Source organism: Artemia sp. Qi Xiang Cuo, chromosome 11 (genome assembly GCF_049724085.1).
Source record: "Artemia sp. Qi Xiang Cuo chromosome 11, ASM4972408v1, whole genome shotgun sequence".
Taxonomy (NCBI): Eukaryota; Metazoa; Arthropoda; class Branchiopoda; order Anostraca; family Artemiidae; genus Artemia; species Artemia sp. Qi Xiang Cuo.
In genome coordinates this window covers 68,780,299-68,806,888 of record NC_142804.1, presented here as the reverse complement: position 1 = coordinate 68,806,888, position 26,590 = coordinate 68,780,299, and the positions used below count along the sequence as shown (strand labels likewise).

The 26,590-nt window shown below is 35.6% G+C and overlaps 1 protein-coding gene and 1 pseudogene across 5 annotated transcripts in view; one reads left to right on the top strand and one right to left on the bottom strand.

The window, feature by feature from the left end:
- Positions 1-7,126: 7,126 nt before the first annotated feature.
- LOC148947278 (protein kinase C, brain isozyme pseudogene) lies at positions 7,127-8,271 on the top strand (annotated as a pseudogene).
- An 8,334-nt stretch (positions 8,272-16,605) lies between these two features.
- LOC148947277 (uncharacterized) overlaps positions 16,606-26,590 on the bottom strand; it is a 47,927-nt gene continuing 37,942 nt past the window's right edge. For all 5 annotated transcript variants that reach the window (XM_089097363.1, XM_089097359.1, XM_089097362.1 and 2 more), the window contains 3 exons: positions 26,356-26,475; positions 21,673-21,991; positions 16,606-16,705 (listed from right to left, as the gene is read on the bottom strand). In XM_089097363.1, coding sequence (XP_088953489.1) covers positions 16,668-16,705; positions 21,673-21,991; positions 26,356-26,475 — 477 coding nt within the window. In that variant the 3' untranslated portion in view covers positions 16,606-16,667. The remainder of the gene's footprint in view (positions 16,706-21,672; positions 21,992-26,355; positions 26,476-26,590) is intronic.

Here is a 26,590-nt window from a genome sequence, read left to right as displayed (position 1 = left end):
TCTTGTGCCCTTATATAAGAAGATTGTTTTTTTTTTGTTTTTTTTTTTCACATTATGAATATAGGAAGTAGCTTCACCTGGGCGAAGTGAGGGTCTTTTGTGAAGGCTAAAGCGATACGATGCCGACTGGAGTAAGAAAATGTGGTGCCATAAGCTTGCAACGCGGGATTTTCCATAGAAAAGGAAGCCATTTTTTACGTGACCTTTCTCATTCTGTTTTCACTGGATAAACGAGAAAACTACTAAAGCTAGAAATGTGGAATTTCTGCAAAATAATATAAAAGTCTTGGGCATTGCTGTAGACAATAAATATAAGTAAGCCCGGTGCCTAAATTTTTAGTTTTGACACGGGGATGAATAGAGTGGCAACTACATTAGAAAACTACCACCCATGGACAATCGTTGCTGACCAGTTTTACGACAGAATTTTCACACTCCACCATTGCAATTCGAACAGAAACATTGTCGTTCAGTTCTTTATGGGGTGTCTATTAAAAACTAAAAATAAAACTTTTTGGATGCTAACCAAAGGTCGACGTAGCGCAGGTACCGATTTCCTGATTCTCGGCCTTCGGCCGGGAGTGCTATGGGTGGTTGGGGGCAAGTCATCCGACTCTTCCCATGTTCCACCCCCCCCCCAGATTTCTCCATGTACCCATTTGGAACTGGGTTGACTCTGTCTAAGCTTACAGAGTCACATTGTTGAAACCGCGTTTCATATCAAGTAATCAGCGACACCAAGACTCTAACCCCTCCCCTTACGGACACAGGATTTCAAGTTTAGCGCTCCAACCATTCAGCTAGTACTCGGCTCCATTTTTTAACATTTCCCAGCGTCTCTTTGAGCTTCAAAGATATGTAAATGCCTGTTTCATTGGATTATTCGAAAGAGTTAAGAACAAACTGCCACCAATTGTCATCGCTAACGACAGCCCTTCCCAAAAACGTCTGGTAACAGTTAGGTCTACAAAACACATCTTGTAAGTATCTATTAGCCTTTATCATAGGCTAACTACAGAAAAGCATTACAGGGTTTTTGTTGAAATTTCAGGTGAAGTTCGGGAATTATTAAGAAATTTCAGGAAATATTTCCTCAAGGTAAAAGCTAGAGCCTCATGTGATTGATTTACTGAATATTAAGCCGCCAGCAGGAAAGAAAGAAGATCTTTCTTGAAGATTAAAACCTTCTTGAGGTGTAGTAACATAGTCTAACATGGTCAACCAGACCATAAGACCTGCTTCACTTTGGTAAGTTGCACCTGGCAAGGAAATGAAAATCCAAGAATTCGCCCATGCAATCTTTTGAAGCGGAAAGAAGTTTGATCTCTAGCGCAGGTACTTTTTTTCAGAAGAAGAAGTTTTCTTCCATAAATCAAACAGCATACCAGTTAGACCCCGGCGCCACGCCGATGAGGGAAGACCGGCGGCGGCGGGGCAAAAAACAGCACGCCGCACCGCGCCACCGGTAAGACGCCGTCGGCGCGCCGCTGGTAAGATGTCGGTGGGGCGCCGCCGGCGCACACAAAGTTGTCCGCAAACATTAATGTTTTCATCAGTCTTTCTCAAATCACAGCTTCAATTTACAACAGATTCGAGCCTATTCATGAGTTTAAAAATTCACAAGTCGTTGGCTGGAAACTGGTCTTCTTCGTTATTCATCAAGAGAAGTAGAAATCTGGTAGAAACAAAATGGCTGTGGCGTATCAGAACATTTGCATAATACGAGTAGTTGAAGTATCTATTAGCTATGTAATCTGCCTGGTACATATGAATGAATATTTTCAAAATAAACCCGTTTCATCAATAGGAAAAAAAAAACCGGATTGGACGCATATGTCCCTTTCCCTTTGGACGATAAAACCATGCAAGTGCTGTATCAAGTATAACTCACGAAAATCTTGTTAATTTTAATAACTCCCTATGCCCCCCTTCTGGATACCATCTTGATAGGATACCGTCTCTGCTTTAAATAAAAAAAATAATTAACTTTTGGGTCCCCAGTCTTAAAAAAAAATTCATGTTTTTAAATTTAAATTTTTTTTCACACCACCCCCCCCCCCCCCTCTGGACACCGCCTTGTTAGAATGGCCTATCTGCTTTAAATTAAAAAAATGAACTTTTTGGGATCTCTTCTTTCAATAAATAAAATTTCGATCTATTAGCATTTAAATATAATACATCCCTACACACACACCCCCACCCCTCTGGATACCACCTTGATAGGATAGCGTCTCAGCTTTCATTAGAAAAATAATTTACTGAATAATTAACAAGGTCACCATATGGTTCAAACAAACACTCGAAATAACGTTAAACAGCTTAGTGTTACTTGAAGAAAAAATTGAGGGTATAACTAAAGGGGTACAAATAAAAAAAAAAAAATGTCGAAATTATTCAGATATACCTCAAATTATTGGAAAACTGAGTGATAGATTCACTATGGCATTCCATAAGATCCAAAGAATCAAATTAAAAGGGAGCACACACAAAAGCCAAATAAGGCCAGCAGCCTATGAGAAATCGCAAAATACCCAAGACATTGAACAAGTCCTAATGGGGGGCCTTGGGTCTATCAAAATATTTCAATGGTTTCCCAGGGAATTTTATATCATTTTCTTCTCTTCACTTAAAATGAAAAAAAATAATTAACTTGCATCCCTGCTTTCAATAAAAAAAATTAGGTATTATCATTTGAAACTGATAGCCCCCTATCCCCCCCCTCTATAGGCAATAATTTACAATTTATTTATGAATCATATTTTTTGGGTAACTTCCAGTTCAATCTTTAATTCTCCAACCTTGTACATAGTTTAGTCTATAGCTAAATTTTGTCTCATCCGAAGGCTTTTTTTTTAGGGGGGGGGTAAAAATGTTCCAGAAAGAAGATTGTATTTTCTATAAGGGGTTCAATAATTGAGTATTAAACATTAAGAAAATCTTATATAAAAATAGCGAAAAAAAATCTGCAAACTTACAATTCAGTTGTAGAAACAATCTGTCAGCTGTCAATTTCAAAATCCAAGGCTGAAGCTGTATAGTAGTGAATGCGTTCTATAATTCTACTCAACTTGAAAATAAAATTCTTGACTACGAATGATGTAAGAAATAGCGATTGGGAAACTGCATTCGAAATGATTTAAACTCATTTCATAAAGACGATACTCTTTTTGTCAACATATAAAAAACTGTGTATATTGCAATATTTGCAATAGCATATTGCATCTGTCTGATTTTTATGCAAAGTAACAAAAGAGACGAAAATTAATGAACAAGAGAGCAGTGAAGAATTATGGTATACAAAGTAATATTTGGCAGGGAAGTCTCTGGTGATAAATCACTAGGGGTGGCACCGTGATTGCGTGATTTTCGGGGAACCAAATTTTTTTTCAGGGTGACGCAGATTTTCGGGGAAATACCCGAAAATTCGGGGATAGTGCAAGCTCTGCTTGGTTTCTAATCAGGAAAATCGAAATACTAAACCACACGAGAAGGAATAGCTCCGACTTTGCGGTTGACGCAATAAAGAATTGCCGTAAAAATAATTTAAAGTCCACCGAACGCCGCCGCCTCTGCCGGCGGCGGCACGCCGGCGGCGTTACGACACTTCGGCGGCGTCCGACCGGGCCTCTCGTTGGCGGCGTTCGGTCGATCCGCCGGTGCGGCGCCGGGGTCTAATACCAATCGTCTTCTATATTTGAACTAACGGGATCCACTGGTCATATCTGCTAACCCTAACCTTTTCATGTTAGAAGTTCTTCCTATTATTGGTTTGGGAATGGCTTTTTGATCTAATTCCAAAAATAGGAAAATGGACACCTAACGAACATAGATAATTTTTCTTCAAGTTCAATTGAGAAATTACTTATAATTATGAAACTGCCATTGCTGAAAACCTTTAACTGGAATTCCACTGTCCTCCAACTTAAAAAAAAAACAAAAACGGAATTACATTTTTGCATGGATATCGCTGATGTGTCTCTTTTTATTCTTCTTCGTTTTCCCAAAGGCAACCGTACTGAAACTGTAGTCATACAATATTGGGAGAAGGAACATTTGAAGAAAAATGAAGATACACAGTACCCTTTTTTGTAACGAAATAGATTGTGTTACCGTTAAGATGCTGTTTTTTGCCAATTTGTGTAGCGAAACAATGTTTTCCCAAATACTCCCAAAATCCTTAAAGTTACCAACTTTGTAGAATTTTTTAGTAAAATAGCTGTAAAATGTCTATATGGGTTTTGTAAGTTACTCACAAAAATGTGAGTGTTTTGATGCACAATTACAAAAAAATGAGCTTTTATTTGTAAATGTTTGTAAGGCAGAACTTCAGAGTTAGTGGCACCAATTAACGAAAATGTGGAGGGATGAGGAGGGTCAAGATGTATTTATCAAAACTTAGGGGGCGGGTGAATTGCATTTTTTTTTGTGAAAATACCAAACAAATGGATATTTTTCAATGAAAATACAAAAAAAAAGCTGATTTCGAAATCTAGGAGAGGAGGGGCTCAAACTCTTTGTTCAGTGGGGGGGGGGGCACTACCGAAATAATAAAAAAGTAAAGGTTTACCTCCCATGGATTTCGTCGAATGGTTTCAAGTGAGTTGATTTTTTTACTTGCACTTGTCCAATCCATTACTAGTTTGATAAATAATTTTTTTGTGTTTCTGCAGAAAATTTTCTTTATTACCGATATTGCTGACAACAGTTAAACAGTCTAAGAAATATTTGGGGAGGGAATGAGCTTAGATCATTGATCCCCAGCCTCCTCAGATGACGTCATCTGTGACGTCAGCTAGCATCTCATTTACTGCTAATACCGAATAGACAAGCCATTGATTTTATATGACGTCATTACTAGGGAAATTTTTCTCAATAATGGATAAATTGGAAAATAGTGTTGGTTGACGTCACCACAAGTGAGCCTATGCTGGCTACATATATGACGTCACCTCTTGAATATAAAAGACTGTTTCCAGTGATTTTCATATCATTTAACAAGTTAGTGCAAAGAAGATAACAAGTTAGTGCAACTCAAACAATATATCATGCCAATCACAGTTCTTAGCAAAGTTGAAAGTTTTGGGAAGGAAAAAGGTGTTTGGTGCCCTGTAGGAGAGAAGACAGCAGTGATGAAGAATGTGAATATCGTTATACCTACTGGAATATCTAAGCTAGGACCTGATGCTAAAAAATAATAATAATTTATTTTTGACCCACTATACATAAAATGAAGTGGAGTAACACAAGAAAAGAGAAAAAAAAAACAAACAAAAAAAAACCCACAAAGATACATTTAACAACAACACAATAAATAAATATTACACTCAATGCGCTGTGGCTACCCGGATAAGTGGGTGGTTAACACCCAAAGTAGCATAAATGTTCTCTTGAAGACGGCTACTTTGTCTGACAAAAGTGGACTTGAATGATGACAATTCAGGTCAGATGGACAAAAAGGACGCCATTGTTTCGAAAATTGAAAAGACAACTGGTCATAAAGACATTGATCCGTTCAAAAAACTAGACAATGAGATCACCACAATTGCCAAAATGTTATCAATATTTTATAGATCCCCAAAAGTGAAGAAAAGATTCAAAGTACAGAATGAAATAATGGATTCTATACGAAAGAGGAAAGTACCTAACGATTTTAGGAAAACCTTAATTAAGCCACTTTATAAGAAAGGTGATAAAAGTGAGTGTGGTAATTATCGAGGCATTAGTCTGGTCTCTGTAGGTAGCAAATTGCTTAGTAATATGATACTTTTTAGACTGAGAGATGCCGTAGACAAAGTTTTAAGAGAAGAGCAGTGCGGTTTTAGAAAAGGTAGAGGATGTGTTGACCAAATTTTCACTCTTAGGTTAATAATTGAGAAGTGCCTAAGTTTTCAAACACCTTTGGTCCTTAGTTTTATAGATTATGAGCAAGCGTTTGATTTTATTGATAGAAGAGTTTTAGCAAAGGTCTCATCCTTGTATGGTATACCAAACACATTAAAGTTATTAGTGCTATGTACGAGAATAAAACTGCTGCAGATAAGGTAGGAAATGAGGTTCGCAGCTGGTTTTGTATTAAATCAGGAGTTGAGCAGGGTTGTGTTCTATCCCCTTTATATGGATTATTTTGATGGACTTTGCCTTAAAAAGCACAGGAAAGGCAATGGGAGACCACTGAATCGAATAGGGAGGAAAAGGTCTCCTGGACTTAAACTATGCTGATTATTTAAGCATCCTAGATGAACCTGTGAGTGAAATAAATAAACTTTTAGAGGTTTTGCGAGTTCAGGGTGCTAGAATAGGTTTGAAAATTAATGTTAGGAAGACTAAGTCACTAAGGCTAGGAATAAGTGAAAATGAAAAGGTGACATTGGGTAATGAAAAGATTGATCAGGTGGGCAGCTTCACTTACCTTGGTAGTATTATTAGTAAAGATGGTGGCAGCAGTGAAGATGTTAAAAATAGAATAGCCAAGGCTCAGGGTGTTTTTTCACAGTTAAAAAAAGTCTGGAAGAATAGGAAGATAAGTCTGCAAACCAAGATTAGAATCTTAGAAGCTACAGTGATGACAGTGGTCAAATATGGCTCTGAAGCATGGACGCTCCGAAAAGCGGATGAAGATTTGCTAGATGTTTTCCAGAGAAATTGCTTAAGGATTGTTCTGGGTACCCGGCTGACTGACCGTATTTCAAACAATAGGCTATACGAAAAATGTGGTTCAAGACCGCTTTCTAGGTCTATAATGAAAGAATGGTTGAGGTGGTTAGGGCATGTTGTGCGGATGAAGGATGACAGATTGCCGAAGATTGTTCTTTTCGGCCAACCATCTAGGGCTAAACGGAAAGCAGGTCGTCCCCGTCTGGGATGGGAGGACGTCATAGAAAAGATTTAAAGGAAATGGAAACTTCGTGGGCGGGTGTAAAAAGGGAGGCTGTGAATAGATTGGGGTGGAGGAGGAGCGCGCGTAGCTGTGTTGGCCTCAGGCGGCTTGGTGCTGCGATGAGTTGTTAGTAGTAGTAGTAGTAGTAGTATACGAAAGACAAACTCGCTTTCAGAAAAATTGAAAAGATACCAAAGCGAAATTGGAAAACGTGATTTAGATGGAATCTTGTCCAGCTTTTATTTTCAAATGACCAAATTGCGTTCAACCATAGACAACGTGGAAAAAGAAGTGGATCTGGCAGGAAGGAATGGTGCATCAGAAAAGAAAAACGTTATCATTGTAAATGGTCACGAGTTTAAACCTAGATGCAAATGTTTACGCGATTTTTCCAAGGATTTTAATTTTTTACCGGTCATTGGTAAAGGAGGCTTCGGGAAAGTTTTTTTAACAGAAAGGAAAGGAACTGAAGAGCTTTATGCAGTGAAAACCTACAAGAAAATTATGGAAACTGTAGATTTGGAAGATTTAGTTGAAGTCGCTATGGCAGAGAAAAATGTCCTATCATTGCCCTCTAAACCCCATTTCCTAGTCGAGCTATATTCCTGCTTCCAGACTGAGGATCGATTATATTTCATTATGGAATATGTTAGTGGTGGCGATCTTGTGTTTCAGATTTTACAGAGCGGCAAATTCAAGGAGCCAGTTGCGACTTTTTATGCAGCTGAAATTGCTATCGCTTTGTTCTTCCTCCATTCTCAAGGGGTCATCTACCGTGACCTGAAGTTAGATAATGTGCTGGTGGATCAAGACGGACATACAAAGCTTGCTGATTTTGGGATGTGTAAGCTTGGCATCGAAGGAGATAAAAAACCGACTCAATGAGCGGTACCCCTTATTTCCTTGCACCAGAGATGATACTACAAAAGCCGTATAATATATCTGTAGACTGGTTGGCATATGGAGTTCTTATATTTCAAATGCTTACAGGAATACTACCTTTCAGGGGCGAAACTCCATTAGAACTTTTTTCTGTAATCGTTAAGCATAGTATCTCCTTTCCCATATGCATGTCAACAGAAGCCAAAGATGCTTGCGAAGGGTTCCTCACAAAAGATCCAACTAAAAGACTTGGCTGTGGGCCAAAAGGAAAAGATGACATAAGAACTAATCTTTTATTCCAAGATATTGATTGGTCAAAAATTGAAACTAGACAATTCAAGCCCCCTTTAAAACCAAAAGTTGGTGATAAGAAAAAGGCAGAGAACTTCAATAAAAGCTTTAAGAAGAAGAAGCCAAATTTAACTGCTTTAAGTGAGCCGGAAAATCGTATGGTACAGCAGCTTAAAGGAGATGAATTTGAGGGATTCGATTATGTTAATCTTAACTATTAGATTAAATTTTTTAGACATTGTAGTGAAGTGACAGGAGCATATCTCAAGACGGAATTTATGTGAAATGAATTAGTTGAAATTACATGTTTTTTTTTCTTTTATTTGTGTTGAAAGGTATTAAATAAATATACAAAGAACCAAAATGTTTTAAATTATACAAATAATGAGCAGTACAAAGAAAAAGATGCGTTAGAAGGTCAGATATAAGAAGCTTCAAAGCGACAAGTTTATTGGTCAGTTCTTTGGTGCCTAGGTTGGGCCTTATCAGTAGCGTCAAAAAAACAAAAAACAAAATGCGTATAAACACATTTCTGATGCCTTCAGAAAAGTTTTTTGCCCCCCCTCCACGAACTAAATACTAGAGTCAACCTATGACCATATTTATAGGATTTATTTCCGCTGACACTTGACGCAAATTGTTAAACTATCTTACGCCCTATGCTTAATTTAGGGAAAGGTTTTTTATGTCCTTTTCTTGTTTTATTGTACTTTTAACACGGAATAGAATTGTTAATCTTTGGTTGCAAGAGCATCAGACATCCTCCAGTAATATGCAATATCATTATCAAGGATCCCACTTGGCTGGTCAATTTTGGAATATTTTTTTGCTAATTTATTCACACGGTAGTTGCCCGTGATTGAGGGTAACATTAAGAAAGTTCATTGAAAATTAAAATGTCTAGTGCCCTTTTCAACAGCGAAAAATGATTCAAGGGCAGCTAGCTCCCATCCCAAGCCAATCGATTCCCTAAATAGATCGAATCAAAATTTCGAGATATCCACTTTGTTTTGGCATATTTAAAAAGTCCAGTAACTATGTCTTGGGATATCAATCCCTTCCCTTCTGGGATGTCACATTATGAAATTAGTTGTTGTAGCTGTAATATAATATGTTCATACAGGTTGTGAAAATGAAGTGTCAGCAATGTCAAAGAAACTACCTAAGGCCAGGAACCACTTGAAATTTTCAGGGTTTGATGAAGGGTATGTGGATAAAAAAAATGGCACTATCTGCATACTGTTGCTACTATTCTACTGATGTTACTAGTACTACTGCTGGGGCTAAGAGTATATTAAGGTAAAACTTTCAGAGAATGTTTAGGGAGGTGTTGACGTAACCAAAAGTTACTACGTGCATGCTATTACTATGACTTCTACTTCGACTAAGGGTTTTAAGGTGGATTACGGCATCTAAGGGTATTAAGGTGGAAATTTCATGGAATTTTGAGGGGATGTTGAACCAAGCCACAACACATTAAATGTATGTATGCTGCCAAAAGGGTGTATAAGCAGCATCTCAGGAATGACTTAGACTATTAAGTTGAATAACTATATCCAGCACAAAACGAGCAGAAACTACCGGTACAATGGAATGCGAGATTTATATATATATATATATATATATATATATATATATATATATATATATATATATATATATATATATATATATATATATATATATATATATATATATATATATATATATATATATATATATATATATATATATATATATATATATATATATATATATATATATATATATATATATATATATATATATATATATATATAGTTTATTAATATTATTAATAGTAAAACTTCAATAGTTAAATATTTGTTCCTTAAAATATTTTCTTAAAATCTCTCTTAGAATTGAATGAACTAGAATGAAATCCATTCCCCGTTCACAGAAGTAAAAAATAATATGCAGAATTGCATAGGTTCTTCTTTCTTCTTCTAATTCACAGCAGGCGGGCTATTCAGTTAGTACTATTTAGCCCTTTTCTTTTACTTCCCTCTGAGGGCTACAGAGCTACTGGCTTGGTCGTTTCTTATTTATTAGATATTCTCAGATATCTTTCAGTAGATCTTTTGACTCAAGGAGTTCAAATATAAGATGATAGATATCGATTTCTGTACTCTGTGTGCAGGTATAGTTGGCTAGGCTCTTGGCTGATAGTGAGATTTTGTGGTGTTTGAAGCATTTAAGAATTTACAAAGCAAGGTATGTTGTGTAGACGTCAGCATATTACATTCAAATAGGCAATGGTCAATTTTTTCATTATTCATATTACACGACCTGCAAAGAGGGGACTTGTAAGTTGAACCACTTGAATTAGAAAACTTATATGCGAATGTAAGGAACTTTAGTCCATTTGTTCCAGAACGAATTCTATGATAAATTTTAGAGAGATACGTATAGGGAAGGGAGGAAAGGATAGGGTTAATTTTATTAAAATTAATATCTGAGAGACTCCATCGGTAAATATCTCTAACTGGGATTGGTCTCCCCCTTGGCTGGTCAATATTTATAGCATTTTTTTCTATTTCATCAACCTGATGATTACCACTTATGCCAGAGTGGCTAGGAATGTACTGAAAATAAGTTTTTATGCCACTTGAAGCAAGATTATCTATAGTACTGAGACAATGATAAGTGTAAATGTCCAACTTATATTGAGGAGCTGAGACCAGCAACTCAAGGCTTGATAGAGAGTCGGAATATATGATAATATTATTTGAATTTGCAATAAAAGGTTGGTTTTCCTTAAGGTGTTCTAATGCCATGATACTGGCATTTAACTCAGCAGACATTATAGATAGATTATTATATAATCTCTCGCCCATTGCAATTTTCAGGTGAGGAAGGAAAACACCACTTGCAACCTTCTCATTCATTTTTGACCCATCAACAAATATTTGGAAGTGATTTTTGTAGGTAATTGTATTAAGTTATGCACATTTTTTCTGGACAAAAGCAATGGGGGTTAAATCTTTATTCCACTTTGAGAAGTCATTATTTATTATGGGACTTGACCAATTCCATGGGGGGGGGGGGGATCGGGGGAAAGTGGGTGCAATAGACTCTACTGGTATGGGGAACTGCTTATGGATATTTGCATACTCATCTGCAATGCTTCTATACATGGCTGGATTTCTTAACCAATTATTTAGTGTGTGTGAGCTATTTGATTCAATTTTTGTAAGATGTTTTGTCAAGAGAAAGCTACGTCTCTCCCTTATTGTTGTTAATCCACTCTCCATAAGCAGAAACTTGTTGCTTGTGGGTTTCCTAAGACCAAATATGAGACGTATTATATCATTTTGTGTTGTTTCAATTTTTTGCATCTGGGTCTTTGCACATGCACCATAGACGATGAGCCCATAGTCAATATGGTGTCTTATATGTGATTTATAAAAATGGAGTAAGGTAAAAACTGTCACTGATCGCACAGCAACGAAATTTGAAGCACAAACAGTACACACCTAAATGCATAAAAATAAATAAATAGAAATAGCACAAATTGTCTTTGTATTTCTTTTTTCTTAAAACAAGTATTTTTAGAATCATAGATCATGATCAAATTTTCACTTTCCTGCGATGGACTGCTATATTTATCAAATAATACTTATTTCTAAATTCTAAAGGATTTCTTTCTCTTATTGAAAATGTTTTTGTTTAAAACTTCTGATTTAATTTTAAGCAATCGATAGGCTAAGTGTAAAAATTCCAATAAAACTGCGGAACTTACTCTCTTACTAGAAACTTACTCTCTTCTATAGCACTTTATCAATGAAAAAATTCTATATTTAACAGCTTAATATAGAAATTGGAAGAGAACCTTTAGGTAAATAGACCCCAGAAAGTTTTGACATTTCATCCAATATATACAATTATACAAATATATAACATCTATATATATATATATATATATATATATATATATATATATATATATATATATATATATATATATATATATATATATATATATATATATATATATATATATATATATATATATATTATATATATATATATATATATATATATATATATATATATATATATATATATATATATATATATATATATATATATATATATATATATATATATATATATATATATATATATATATATATATATATATATATATATATATATATATATATATATATATATATATATATATATATATATATATATATATATATATATATAATGCGCATGTTTACCAGAATCTCTACAGAAGCATCAAAACCTTTGAATTTACACTTTAAGATATGGCGATCCCAATGGTGGCTATATAAAAAGTAAAGGATCGCTTTGAAACGTACAATAGAGCGCTAAAAAAAGCGCTTAAAGTGCAAAATAGGAGCGCCTATCCTATGTAACATCAAAACAGGCAAAATCATACTTTAGAGTAGTAGAAGCCCGAAGATTACAAGTAACAGCTCGAGTCTGCGCGTCAAAGTGCAAATTTGTGAGCTCAAATTCGCAAAACTAATGGAAAGTTTGAAGTAACTGGAAAAAGTGGTAAAATAGCACAAAGTAAGGGGAACCTAATAATCACAGGTAGAAAGTCGAACGATCGCTTCATAGCACCTTTGCAATCGCTGAAAAGTGCACTAAAAGCGCAAAACTCATCTGCTTCTTACAGAAAGTTCAGATTTGGTAGAAACGCGGTTTGAAATACCGAGAGTTGAGTGGTGTTGAAAAGAAAATGAATCTGTAAGCTGGAATCAGAATCAGAATTTGGTCCTGGCATGTCTTAATTTCCGCTTCAAGCGCGAAAATATAAAAATTTACAAAACGTTAGATTCTTAAAACAAGCCATAATTCGAAATGACATCGAACATGCAATACGAAGCACCATTTAGAGCGTTTAGCAGAGCCCACGACGCTTAATGACACGAAAAGAATGAAGGATTTCGAACCCACACAGAGACCTACATGGCGCTTTTTCGGAGATGTGCAACCAAAATCTATTTCCGTTTGCTTCTTTAGCTAACTTGTCTTGATTGTCATTGTTATCGGAAAATAGAATAGAAAATAAGGCAATAAGTATCACATAATATGGAACTTGGCTGAGATGTCAGATCACATGTTGAGCAACCGAGATTCTGAGTTAGGCTTAAACCTCGAAAGGGACATCAAAATACATAATACATAAAAATTCATTATACTTGCCAGGACCCGTGGCAAAAACATAACTTGGCACACTCAAGTGAGCAGTTGCAGCGCCCAAAGCATTGCTTTTGCAATTCCATCGTATAAGCTCTCGACAGGTGACAGAAGCTTGGAGCTAGTCTTTGCTAGTCTTTTCCCATCCGTAATCTTTGGGGTTTGACATGAAAGAAGTCACTTTGGAATAGACATGAAATTAGCATCAAAACGAAGATGAACATCTACAAGGCAACTATTGGATCGATCCTGCTGTAAGCCTCTGAAACTTGGCCTTTAAAAGCCGAAGAAACACGTTCACAAGAAGTATTCGCCATCGCTGCATGAGGCACATATTAGGGGTCAGCCATTGGTTTCATGTCTCAAACGCTGAGGTTCGAAGGCGTTGTGCCCAGAAGGCCCCCCACTCGGTTATCATAAAACAACGACGATTGAAATTCCTGGACGCACACTGCGACGACCAGATGGAACCATATCCCACGATGTCCAAACCCACGACCCCCTTCCAACTTGAAAACGGAGACCAGGTCGCCAAAGAAAGAATCTCTGGCAGACATTCGATAATGACCTGGATCCATTGGATGGCTTCTGCCGACACGGATGTCATTGGGATAAGGACTGGCTGAAGATTGCAGAAGAGGCTGCTGCTGACAGATCATGCTGGACTACGTCAGTCATCCCATCGTCCATTGGTGCCGGGCATGATGGATCATGGTCTGGTTCCCGCCGAAAGTAAAGTAAGTAAGTATTCCCCACCCTTCATTGAGCCAAACTCAAAGAAGAAAGCAAACACTCATCTATAGTTTTAGAAAGAAGTTAAGAGTTATAAGGTCTGAGAACTCTTTAGAACCATAGAATATCCGCACTTTGGTTATCTTACAATACCACTCTTTTAAGTTATGAAAAACCTTTTTCTGAAAAGCTCATGGGAAAAAATTTCTGAACAGCCCTTGGCTATTGATTTTGCAGTGGTGAAAAACCAAAGAAATTCCCAGTGTTGGCAATGAAGAAACAATTAAAAGAGTAGTTTCTAGTGTTGTCTATTCAGTTGATATCAGGAAAATCTAGAAATGTTGTGCTGGCCAAATTCAATTGAGCCATAAATGTTGGATCCTTTCTGTTTCTTCATGTGAAATATTAGCATTCAAACTATACAAGCCCCTTTATTATTCAAAGAAGTACCACCTACAATAGCTTATTCTCTAATTAACCTTTTTCGCTAGATCCTATTATCAAGGGCGACAATAGAGGGAACAGCAGTTGGAGGAGACATTCGCCCCCACAGATGTTGAAAAGTACCTTTTTATTGCTCCTTCTTCAACCCGTCCCCCCCCCCCTATATTTTAAAAAATGAATTTGGGCATCACCAGCCCTAACATTTTCGTTAATTAAGGCCTCTGTCCATTGTCCCAATAAAGAACTTAATTAATAACAGCCACAATTTTTAAAAGTGAGTGTTGCACTGTTTCATATTATGTATATTTCATTCAAGTATATCATGCGGCACAAGTAAGTAATGCTGTTATACTGTAATACTGTTGTAATAGTGCAATGTATTTTTAGCCTATTTTTGCTGATTTTCACCAGAGGATTTAAAGGAAAGAAAACGTTTTGGGAGGGTGTAAAGAGGGCTGCTTTGAATAGATTAGGATGAAGGAGGAGTGTACAGAGGTGTGTTGGCCTCAAACAGCTTGGTGCTACAGTGAGTTGTTCGTAGTAGTAGTAGTAAGATAACCAAGTTAATTTTATATGATTCACTTTGGATTTCAGACCTTATTCTTTGGATACACTCTTAGTAATACCTCACTCGAAGCAGTCAATAAAGAAAGATTTAGGAGTTTTTGTCAACAGTCAGAACTAATTCCCATCCCAATACTTTTCCTTCTTGAACCAACCAATCATTAGGAACAATTAAAGGAGCAGTGAGCCGCCCTAATCCCAGAGTCAGTGCGACTTTTTTATAGAGCTATGGTTAGAACCAAATAAGTGTTGGAACTAGTCTTGAATCCCCCTTACAAAAAAATAAAGCAGCTCTTGAAGGAAGTCGCAGGAAAGCTCGACCAATGATAGAGAAGCTTCAATTATGTCTGCATGAAGAGCACCGGTAATAAAGTTGCCTTTCCTACAGTTCTAATAAATGAGAAAATATTGCCTTTGCTCATAGGCAAAAAAACTACCTGATCTTCTTACTCATATGACCCCAACCTCTGCAGGGGACAACTAGGAAATACTTATCAAGACTTTCTGTTGCTGATAGCAGCAAAGCTACTTCTCAACAAAATTAAAGGCCTCAAAGTAGAGAAAACATCATCAGTCCGTGTCAAATGTTTTAAAGGTTTAGGTCAACGCATAGTAGCCTTAGAGTGAAAGTATGATAGTGAAGCCTGCATTTCATCAACTCACTCGCAACATGCATCACTGCACTGACTGCAAGGATGCAATCTTTATAATGCTCCAAGCTGCAATTTAATGTGATACTCACCATCTCTTTTTTGTTTAATTGGTGTCTTGTTTTTTTTAGGGCAATTGCCCCCCCCCCTCCTTGTAAAAATTTTAACGCAGCGAACTGAATAGTTCTGTAGAGTCAAATTTGGAATTACAATAAATCTGGATTCATTTAATTTCAATAGTTTCATTTGGAAACGAATAATTATGTGTCCCAATTAGCACACCATCACACCTAAACTAAGGCAGAATTCTAAACTAAGGCAGCTAAACATTGAAACGGCAATAACAATGACGTAGATAATTTTGTTCGAGAATGTCTCTTTGATTTCTAGGGATCGGGGTTTAAAGCAAAATTTTCGTGAAACTCTTGAAATAAAGAAAATCTTATTCAAGAATATTGCTTTGAATCGGGAGACAGGTGAACATGGGCTAAACTCTATCTATGATAATTTATTAAAATCTGACAGAGTAAAGTTTAATTCACCCAATGTAGTTGACCTTTGTCCAAATGTTATATCATTGAACGCTAATGAACCGAATCCAAGAAGGTCAGAGAGGCTAGCTTCCGCCTTTGCGTTGAAAAGAATTAGAGATTTAAACAATATGTAGTTTTATTTGATTTAGTATATGAACTTTTGTTTTAATTTTTTTTAGTTTAGTTTTACTACTGATGACGGTCACTGTATATGTGACCGAAATATCTGGTATTTTTTGTGAAATTTATTATACACTGTATATTAAAACGGATTTTATCTCTATTTTTAACTTTTATTTTATGGCAGTAACAAATGTTCCTAGGTTTCCAGAGCTCACAAGACACGTTTTAAATTATTACTAGACATTAATAGGTGATTAAGCTATATTAATACCAAACGTTGTTACCAAACGTTGTTACAAAACGTTGTTACCAAACAAAAATACCAAAACGTTGTAATGCTCGATTAATTCTCCATGTTCACAATTCTTTCATAACTTAGCGCTTCTTCGGAAGATTACATTTTTCACAAATGCCTAAGAAATAAAGAAAAAAAAATTAGGATTTTGCGATTTACCAAAGCTAAAATTTAGAAAGCTAAGAGACAGAAAGAGAAAATTGTTGCGAAAAATCTTTAGCCTTGCAGAACAGTCAAGTGATACGAGGTATTGCCTTTAGACCAAACAAACATGATCCTGACAGCTAATTAAACAGTCCAGTCTGTTTTAACTTTGTCACATTTTTCCAAAAACGCAAAGTGAGGTAACAAAACAAATCAACAAAATAGTAAAAAAAAACGCTAAAGAGCACCCGGGGTTTAAGTGGTGAGCCCCCCGGGATATTTCTTATCCCTTTTTTATAGTTTCTGTTCCTAGAGGATCTGAACTGAACTCTGGAAAAGAGAACTACCTAGGCAAATGACAAAAAAAGGCACTTTGATTAATGAACAGAGCTTTATGACTAGGCAAGGCGTAAAATACAACTACTGTATTATTTGTCAACCGATTAATCAATCTATTATACTAAAATATTATATTGGATTGGATACTTTTGTAGATCTCGGTATTCTGACAGTTTTTGTGCGTTTTACTTTAATTTTCATAAAGTTCCTTTTTTTTACTTTTACAGAAATTTCCCCCTCTACACGTAAATAATGAGATCTTTGTTTCCCCTCGCCCAATTTTAAAAATATACTCCCCTACCTTCTAATTTCCATGGATTGATGCCACTATGTATTTAAAAAATTTCGCTCCTGTTAAAGATTAAATAAAAAAAACAAACAATTTTTTCAACCAAAAGTAAGGGGCGACATTAAAACTTAAAACGAACAGAAATTATTCCGTATATTAAAGGGGTTGTCCCCTCCTCAACGCCTCGCTCTTTTCGCTAAAGTATTTTATTGTTTTAAAAAACAAATTTTTTATAAAGATTGAAACTTTATCGTACAGAGTGCGACGTTGAGGAGGGTACAGCCCTTTTCACATATGGAATAATTTCTGTTCGTTTTAAGTTTTAATGTTGCTCCTTACTTTCAGTTAAAAAAAACTTGTCTTTTTTATTTAATTTCTGAACGTTTTTGAATTAATACAGCTTTGATTTTGGCTCACAGTAGGCTTACATGAATAATTAAAACGAAATTCGCATACTAATTTTCCTTTTTTTGGCTAAATGGCTTTCTCGAAAATTTTGTTCTGACGTAACTTACGAATTAACTTACGTAACGAATTTCTATATTCTCTTTTTTTTTATTACGTATATTAGGGAGTTTGTCCCCTAGTCAATACCTGGCTCTTTACACTAAATTTCGAATTTCGCTCGAATCACAAACCCCTGAATCACAAAGGCCGGTTAATTAGAATAGACAGCTCTTTTGAAAGTACCAAATAAACTTTAGCGTAAAGAGCGAGGTATTGACTAGGGGATTAACCCCCTCATATACGTAATCATTTCTGTTCGTTTTAAGTTTTAATGTTGCTCCTTACTTTCAGTTGAAAAAAATGTTTTTTTTATTTTATCTCTGATCGTTTTTCAAATAATGCCGGGAAATCCGGCACCCCCATCATAGGAATGCCCCTTCCCCCAAGAAAACATCCTCCATGGAAAGATCCCCCCCGTAATCCCTACTCCAACCCCCCCCCACCCAGAAAAAATTCCTCCTGAAAACGCCTGTATACTTCCCAATAAACAAAATTCTGTGTAAACAATGGGCAAAGGTTTTAACTTATAGCCCTTGCCCCAGGAACTTTGGGGGATTAAGTCATCCTCAAAGACATATTAATTAGATTTTCGACTATGCTGAACAAAATGGCTATCACAATTTTTATTGGGTGACTTCGGGAAAAAAATGAGCGTGGGAGGGGATCAAGTTGCCCTCCAACTTTTTGGTCACCTAAAAAGGGCACTAGAACTTTTAATTTCCGTTCGAATGAGCCCTCTCACGATATTCTAGGACTATTGGATCGATACGATCACCCAAAGGAAAAGAAAAAAAATAAAATAAACACGCATCCGTGATCTTTCTGCAAAAAAAAAAACAACAAAATTCTACATTTTTACAGATAGGAGCCTGAAACTTCTATAGTAGGGTTCTTGGATACGCTAAATCTGATGGTGTTATTTTCATTGAAGTTCTATGACGTTTAGGGGTTGTTTACCCCTTTTTTCGAAAATAAGGCAAATTTTATGACTGAAATTTGGCTCCTGTTAACGAAAAGAAAAGAATTGGAAGTTATATTGAAGAATTGGAATTTGTTTTTTTAATATTCAGTCCTGAATCTGTTTATTGTATTGTTTTTATCTATACATTTTGTAGGAAAAATAGTTTTTCAGTTCTAATTTTTTTAAACCAAATCAAAAATGTCCGCTGAATTTAAATTAACTGCACCTATAACAAAAGAAAAATCTCTCCTCCCCACGCCTCTATTACGAAATACCTTTGAATTAGAAAAGTGTCTATTAAATACTGTATTAACGTATATATATAGTAAGTTCTAAGGTAATAGGTATATTGTGAAAAAAGGGGTATCAAGATAAATTACTACCTATTAAAAAGGCAAGTAACACACAGTAAAATCGGGCCTTGTACCTCATTTTCATCATAACTCAAAGAGCTCATACTATTCGAAACAAATAAAACTAATTTGGGCGATTTGTATGCATCCTGTCTAGATGGCAAGCAGCAGTATTGCCAACGTTTTGAGATAAAATGTAACAGTTTTCTAACAAAAATTGTACCACAAGAAATTAATTTTTACCACCTGAACCGTAGGTTGAAAATCTGCTACTCGCGTCGCTTGCCGGCAGTTATTTTCAATTGATTTGGCCGAGAACTGAGAAAGAGCTCCATGGTAAGGGCAGAAACAAATAAATCAAAGAAAGTAGCGGTTCTCAAGATGTATCATAAATATCTTTTCTTATATACTGAAATAAGAATTTTGTTAGTAATTGCTTACTGTGTTTACAAAAACAAACCTTTGTTTGGTATTTACATTATAAAGACAAAATCCGCCCCCATAGATTTTGAGAATCATTTTTTGGATCTTTACAAGAAACTTGGAAAACTCCTATCCCTTAAATTTTTGAAAATTGGCGGCCCTAATTTGTACAAAGAAAAAAGAAACTTATTTTGCAAAACAAATCTAGTTAGATTTTAACACTATGTTTAATACTATTTATATACTAAATGTCAAAGCTTCAACATATTATTATTACTATATTGTTCAACTAACCTGTTCCATAGCAAGGCGGCTAATTAATTAAGCAATTCTGTTCTATGCAAATCAATGCATACAAATCTGTTTAACCCAGTTTTGGAGCTTTTAAGAATAGTAATGGCATGACCATCTAGGCCATCTAGGCTATCAAATGGCATGACCATTTAGGGACAAATAAATGGCAGGTCGTCCCAAAATGGGGTGGTACAATGTCACGAGGAAAGATTTAAGGAAAATCTGACTTCTTGGGAGGGTGTCAAGAGGGATGCTTTGAATAGATGGGGATGGAGAAGGAGCGTGTTTAGCTGTGTTGGCCCCAGGCGGCTTGGTCTTGCCGTGAGCTGTTATTTAGTAGTAGTAGTTGTAGTAAGGTCCATTGAAGAAGTAACAAGATGAAAACTTTGGAAAAACTAAAACTTGACCAGATCTCCGTGCCCGAAAGAAGCGAATAAAGCCAAAATGTACCGAAAATTTGAATTATACCAAAGAATTTCCAAATGTAACACATTGTACCAGGACCTCTACCGTGTTGGCAACGCTAACAGGCACAACAACATCTAACCAGTGTTGTTACTAGCCCAAATTTTGGGAGGGGGAGCAAGAGATTTTGCCGACTCGCTGGCCATTTTTACCGACTGTCTTTTGTCAATATAATTAGCATAATGTCCGTTTCAAATACAATAAGTAAAATCACTGCACGAGTCGGTAAAACCGCTATATTTACCAACTGAGTTTTAGATTTCGGTACATATCATGTCACTATTTTAATGCTGATTATTTAACCAAATAGAAAGTCGTGGCGCCATCTGTAAAATCAAGGCAGGAGTCGATAAAACTGCTGTGTTTACCGATCAAGTTGAAAATTTCTGTAGATGACATATCAGTATTGTCGTGGTCTTTATTGAACCGAACAAAGGATTTTAGCAGCGTCGGAAAAATCATGGCGCACAGCGCCACGATTTTACCGATTTTTTTATACCGAGTGACCAAAAACATTGGGGGGGGGGTCCCCCCCGTACGTGACGGCCCCGCATCTATCATAAATTTCTGCAAATACGAGAAATCTGGTAACATAGTGTTTACGACTATCAATTACAATGGGAGTTGCCAAAATAACCGTAATGTTATTAGATATTTTGCATGTCATCAGTTGAAGATTTAATATGTATTGTCCTTCTAGCGTGATTTCTACCAATAATTTAGAGTTATGGTTCAACAAATTTGAAAATGAAACGGAGTACGAAAAGAATTGTAAATGTAAGAGAAAAAAAAATCCTATCTCACTGTCATCATAATCAAACATCTGCATCTTGCATCCCATCAAATTTTCTTAGAGATAAATTAAGGTGCGCTCCATCACTCATTTATCATTAATAATAATTAATTATTTGTTATTATTTTCGTCCCAAGACAACGGGTAGCAAAAAATTATATACAATTTGCATATTTTCAAATGTAGAAGAGACTACAATTTTAGCCCATTATAAGCATCTTGCCCCAAGAATGCTTATAATGGGCTAAAATTGTAGTCTCTTCTGTGTTTGAAGATATGCAAATTCTATATCATTTTCTGCTACCTGTTGTCTTGGGACGAAAATAATAACAAATAATTAATTATTATTAATGATAAATGAGTGATGGAGCGCACCCTAATTTATTATTATCTGCAATTTTAGGCCAAACTTAATAACAAATGATTAATAATAATTGACTTCTGGAATAAACCCTTACTGGAAGATTTTATGTTTAGAAGAGTTTTGGTTTGTTCTTGAAAATTGTGCAGCACTCACCATCAAAGCTTATTATCTTCAACTTGTTCAACGTCCTTTTTTCATATATTCTGTTGTCACACCACATTGCCTCACCACAGAGGTTATTATTCCAATTTCTACTGCATCCCATTGGATATTTTAACGGTTTTCGCTGTTGAACCTCCTTCTCATGATTAGCTGTTGATGGCTCCAGTAAACAGGGTACTCGCAGCATTAGCTTTTCGTCCACGTGTCTGTAGCGAAACTGGGATCTAGAGTTCTCATACAATATTCTTGGAGCTACTGGGCGAATGATTCCTGGGAGTGGTGAATAGTTTTCTGTTTTTATGTCAAGGTGCTAAAATTTAGGAATTATTATGTTTGGGGAGAAGAAAAGGGATCTAAACACACAGACTAGTTTTTTGTTTTTTAAGCAGAAAATATGGACTAAAGAATTTTTATAAATAAAAAGTAATTTTTGTCTGTCTATCTGGCTGTCCTGTACGCATTAATGTTGTTTTCATCTGATCACCAAGAAACTACAAGAAATTGTTGAGTACACTCTTACGAAGGTTTTAGGCATGAAATATGCCCCCCCCCAAGGCCCACTTAATCTTTTGAATACTTTTCGCGTGGACTGAAACTAGAGACCCCTGAACACAAACACATAGAATAGATGACACTGAGCACAGTTTATATAATTATCCAGTATGATCTTTCCCTATCTCACCCATTATAAAAACCCGGACCGAGGTGCGAGTGCTCCAGAGAACGTTTTTGCAGATATAAACATAAGCGGCATTAGATCTTTTCACGGGCAGACAAAGAATAATCAGCTACGGAACAAGTACTGACAAAACCACTTGGCCGGCTCAACCAATAAGTGGACAATAAGTGCAGAAATAAGTGGGAGGAGCTTTTTGTTCGCACCGAGAATGAAGAGCCAGAAATCATCTGCGGTAAACTTACTGGTATATTATATAAACTGTGACACTGAGGTACAAAGCGGAAGTTAATAATCATAGCCTAATTTTCTAAATACTTTTAAATTTAAAAATAAGATTGTCACTAACACGCTGGGGGGGGGATTTCTACGGGGGGAATCCTCGGAATATGATTTATCTGCAGGGGGTGAGTTGTCCGCTGGGGGAATTTTTCAATTAATTGCAAATTTAAAAATACGATCATTATTAATACCCGGGGAGGAATCTTCTGAGGGGAGAATTTCACGGGGGGTAAATTTTACACGGATGGGGAGATTCTTACAGGGAAATTTTCTGCGGGGGTATTTTTAGGAAGAGGGGAACTTTCCTTGAATTTCCTATCTTTTGAGATCACAGCAACGCTCGACCGGTAAGCTAGTTGACATATGAAGTGATGAATTTTCTTCCCCCTTTCTTTTATCTGGATTGCGAAAATCATATATATAGAGTTCATATATACAGGGTTCAATACTCCTAAGTTTTAGAAATTTTGGAAATGAATGAGAGTGAAAAAAAATCGTAGAACTGTTTCTCGCGTAATTCAAACTAAGATCTATTCCTTGTAGTTATAACTTCTTAACAAGATCTTAGAGACTTTTTAGTAGCATTATGTGAGTTTCTTTAAGAGCTAGTTGATTAAAAAGAGGCGAAAAGGGAGATATTTCGGCAATGACCTCTGCCAATCTGTCTTCAGTACTAGGAATGAAAAACTAAGACAAACTAACCTTTTGAAGTAAACTCAAAGAGAACAGTTTGTGTTTCTTGTGAAACACTTGAAACAGAAACAGAAGTGTTTCTTCTGCTCTGTTAGACTTTACTTCAAAAGGTTAGTCTTTCTGCTTTTTTTTAGCACTGAAGATGGCTTGCCGGAGGTTTTTTCTGAAATATCTGTTTTTATTATTTTCTCCTTTTTTCTGTCCACTGGCTGATATTACCCTCGTTTCCACGATTATCATTTTTTAAAACTGTTTGTCATACATCATATGTAGCTAGTGTGGTCTTAGAATGTATTTGCTTAAACGTATGTGGAGATTATTTTCATTCAAAATTAAATTCCTGATTTTTTCCAATGTTTAACTACTTAAATATGGTTGTGTAAGTTTCCTCTTAACCAGTTCGAACAATCAGATTCATTTTCCCTGTCCTTGGTACTATAACCGTTTTTTTAAAACCCTACCCTTGCCTGTCTTTGATTAAATTTCCTTAAATTTATCCCAAAACACTGGGGTCTGGAAATGTTCTCATTCAATATTGCTGGGGTTACTCAACAAATAGTTTCTTCTATTGATTTATGAACTTGAATTAGAATTTGTATATTTGGGACATGAAAAAAAAAACGATTTTAGTCCCACCGAGTAGTTTTTTGAAAGCAGAGAACATATTTAAATAATTATTGTTTTTTTATTATTTTAATTATTTAAATATTATTGTTATTTCCTCCCTTCCCTTCGTCTAGATTGTGTAAACTAGACACGGGAATCAGGACCGTTAAGTTGTGAAAACTTTTTGTGATGAATGTGAGTAAAAATCTCTAAGAACTACTTTTCAGGTCATTCTAAAACCAAGAGCTGTTTCTCTGTGTGATAACTTCCTAGTAAAATCTTCAAGCTTTTGTAGCTGCATCAATTGATTTGGCTTCAAAAATTTGCATTGGGAGAATTGCTTGATTGAATTTCGTTTTTTGATTTTCTTTTAGTTTATCCCTTAAATTTTTCTCTACTAAGGTCTGGAACTCTTTTCGCACAACCCTTCCCAGGGCCATTTTACGAAACTTTACGAACAATTACTGGGACGATAAAATGTTTTCTGTTTTTCTGTCGAGGTACTAAAACTCAAATATTTGTATATTTGAGGTGAGTAGGACAGCGATCTTATTCACACAGAATATTTTCCTGAAGGAAAAAACATAATTAATCAGGTTTAAGCATATATACAGTAAAAGCTCTAATATTCTTTTTGCTGAGGGGATTTTTACTCAAATTTGGTATAGATCCAGCTTTATTTATTATTAGTAAGCCATAGGATACGACAACGATTATGAAATAAAATAAATAAAAAAATTGAAAAAGTCAAAAAAATAAAATAAATGCTCATGGATAAAACTTGATCTCAGCAGAGAACAGAGCTCGATGGGCTGGGTAACAAACAAATACAAAAGTAATAAAAAAATGCTCTCGAACACGAAACAATGATTGTATAAATATGGTAAATAAGAAAGGAAAAAAAGGGAAACGAGATGAAGCTTTGAAGAAGAAAATCGAATAAACAGAAAGATAAGAAATGTTCTCAACCCCGGATGGATTTGAGAACCCCCAAATGGATTTTAATAGCAAAATAATGCCAACTGCTGAGAGGAACATTATCGACAGGGCGCATTAATTTATTCTCAAAAGTTTCTAAATTACGAATTTATAGAAAAAAATTGGCAAAGAAAATTAGGAAAAATTGATATTAAGATCTATTATTGAAGATTGTCGCTTTCGACAAAACTGAAAGTGAAGCTTGAAAAATGATAAGTGATATCATTTGATACTACTCAAGCATTTTTGTTTTTAGCCCGAGATAATATAAGCATTTTGCTTTTAACCACCATGAAAATATATTTAATCACTAATATTTGTGTAAACGGCGGTGTCAACTAGAGAGAGAGGGCATATGCCCCTAGGTTTTTTGTCCCCCCTAGGTTTGGAAAAATAATTCTTTGGGGGAATTTTCATTGAAAAATTCATTGTTTGGTATTTTTATTGAAAAAATATTTAAAAGACAAGTTTTCCACCTCCTAAATTCTGAAACATTTAGTTTGCCTCACCCCCACATTTTCGTGAACTAACGCCACTGAGCGGAATATTCGGACCATTTGCCCCCTTTTTACCGAGTATATTTGTGTCTTAGGTCGTTGACGTTCAACAAAGACATTTCTATTTTCTTATAGCTCCTCAAACTTTATACATACAATAAATATAATAAATAAATAACACATTGTGCCCACATCGCTCTTTACTTAGACAGCACTATTGCGCTGCCTATGAAAAGGCCTTCAAATATCCATTAATTATCATACAAACAATAAAGGGGATAAATCAATTAGGAAATTTTAAAGACAGTGAATTGTAAAAGGGAACTAATTGAATGTTTTGGCTAAATTTTCAATAGCCATTCTGACCAAGACTAGAATAAAGATAAAATCTAACCTACATTAAAAAAAATAACAAAATTAAAATTGAAGCCATGTGTAAAACAGTCCTAGTATCGTTAGTTGGCTAAAGTTCAGCTAGGACTGACAAGCAAGGAAGTTCATCGAAACAAAATTAAAAAAGCAATTCTTTTTTTGGTGTTTTTTTGGCGATTCTTACTTTTTAGCCTAGTTGGTTTTTTAGATGCAGGCTGGTTGTCACTGGTGTTTGGTTTTGTTATACATCATGCAGGGACGTAGCTAGGGTTTCCAGCACCCGAAGACAATGCGCCCATTACTACACCAATATAAGTAAAAAAAAAACTCATTATTTCCCTCTTTCAGAGGCTGCACTCGCAGAGAAGTGTCCCCCTTGTTCCCCCTCCAGCAACGCCACTGATAATATGTTAGAGGTGGGATGGCAGTGTGCTTTACGTTAAATATCCATTACGCAAATAAGAAGCTAATTTTTTTGTAACGTTTTTCACTATCCGAAATTTGTGAAAAAGTGTACCTGGCATTTAATTTTTCTAAAAAGATTTAAACAAGGTAAATTTTGGTTCCTACCGAGATTCCAACTTGTCCAGAGGATAGGTTAATGGCATGATCGAGACCTTCCACGTCCAAGCCACATGCAGCATCCAACTGACTTCGGACTGTCACTTCAACGCAAGGATCTAACGGTAGCTAGAAATTTGTCACATAATTTGAAGCTAGAATAAGTATAATATTCAACAATACATACCCTCATGAATTGAAAACCCAAACTGATAGAAACCATAGATTTTTTTTTCGTATGTGG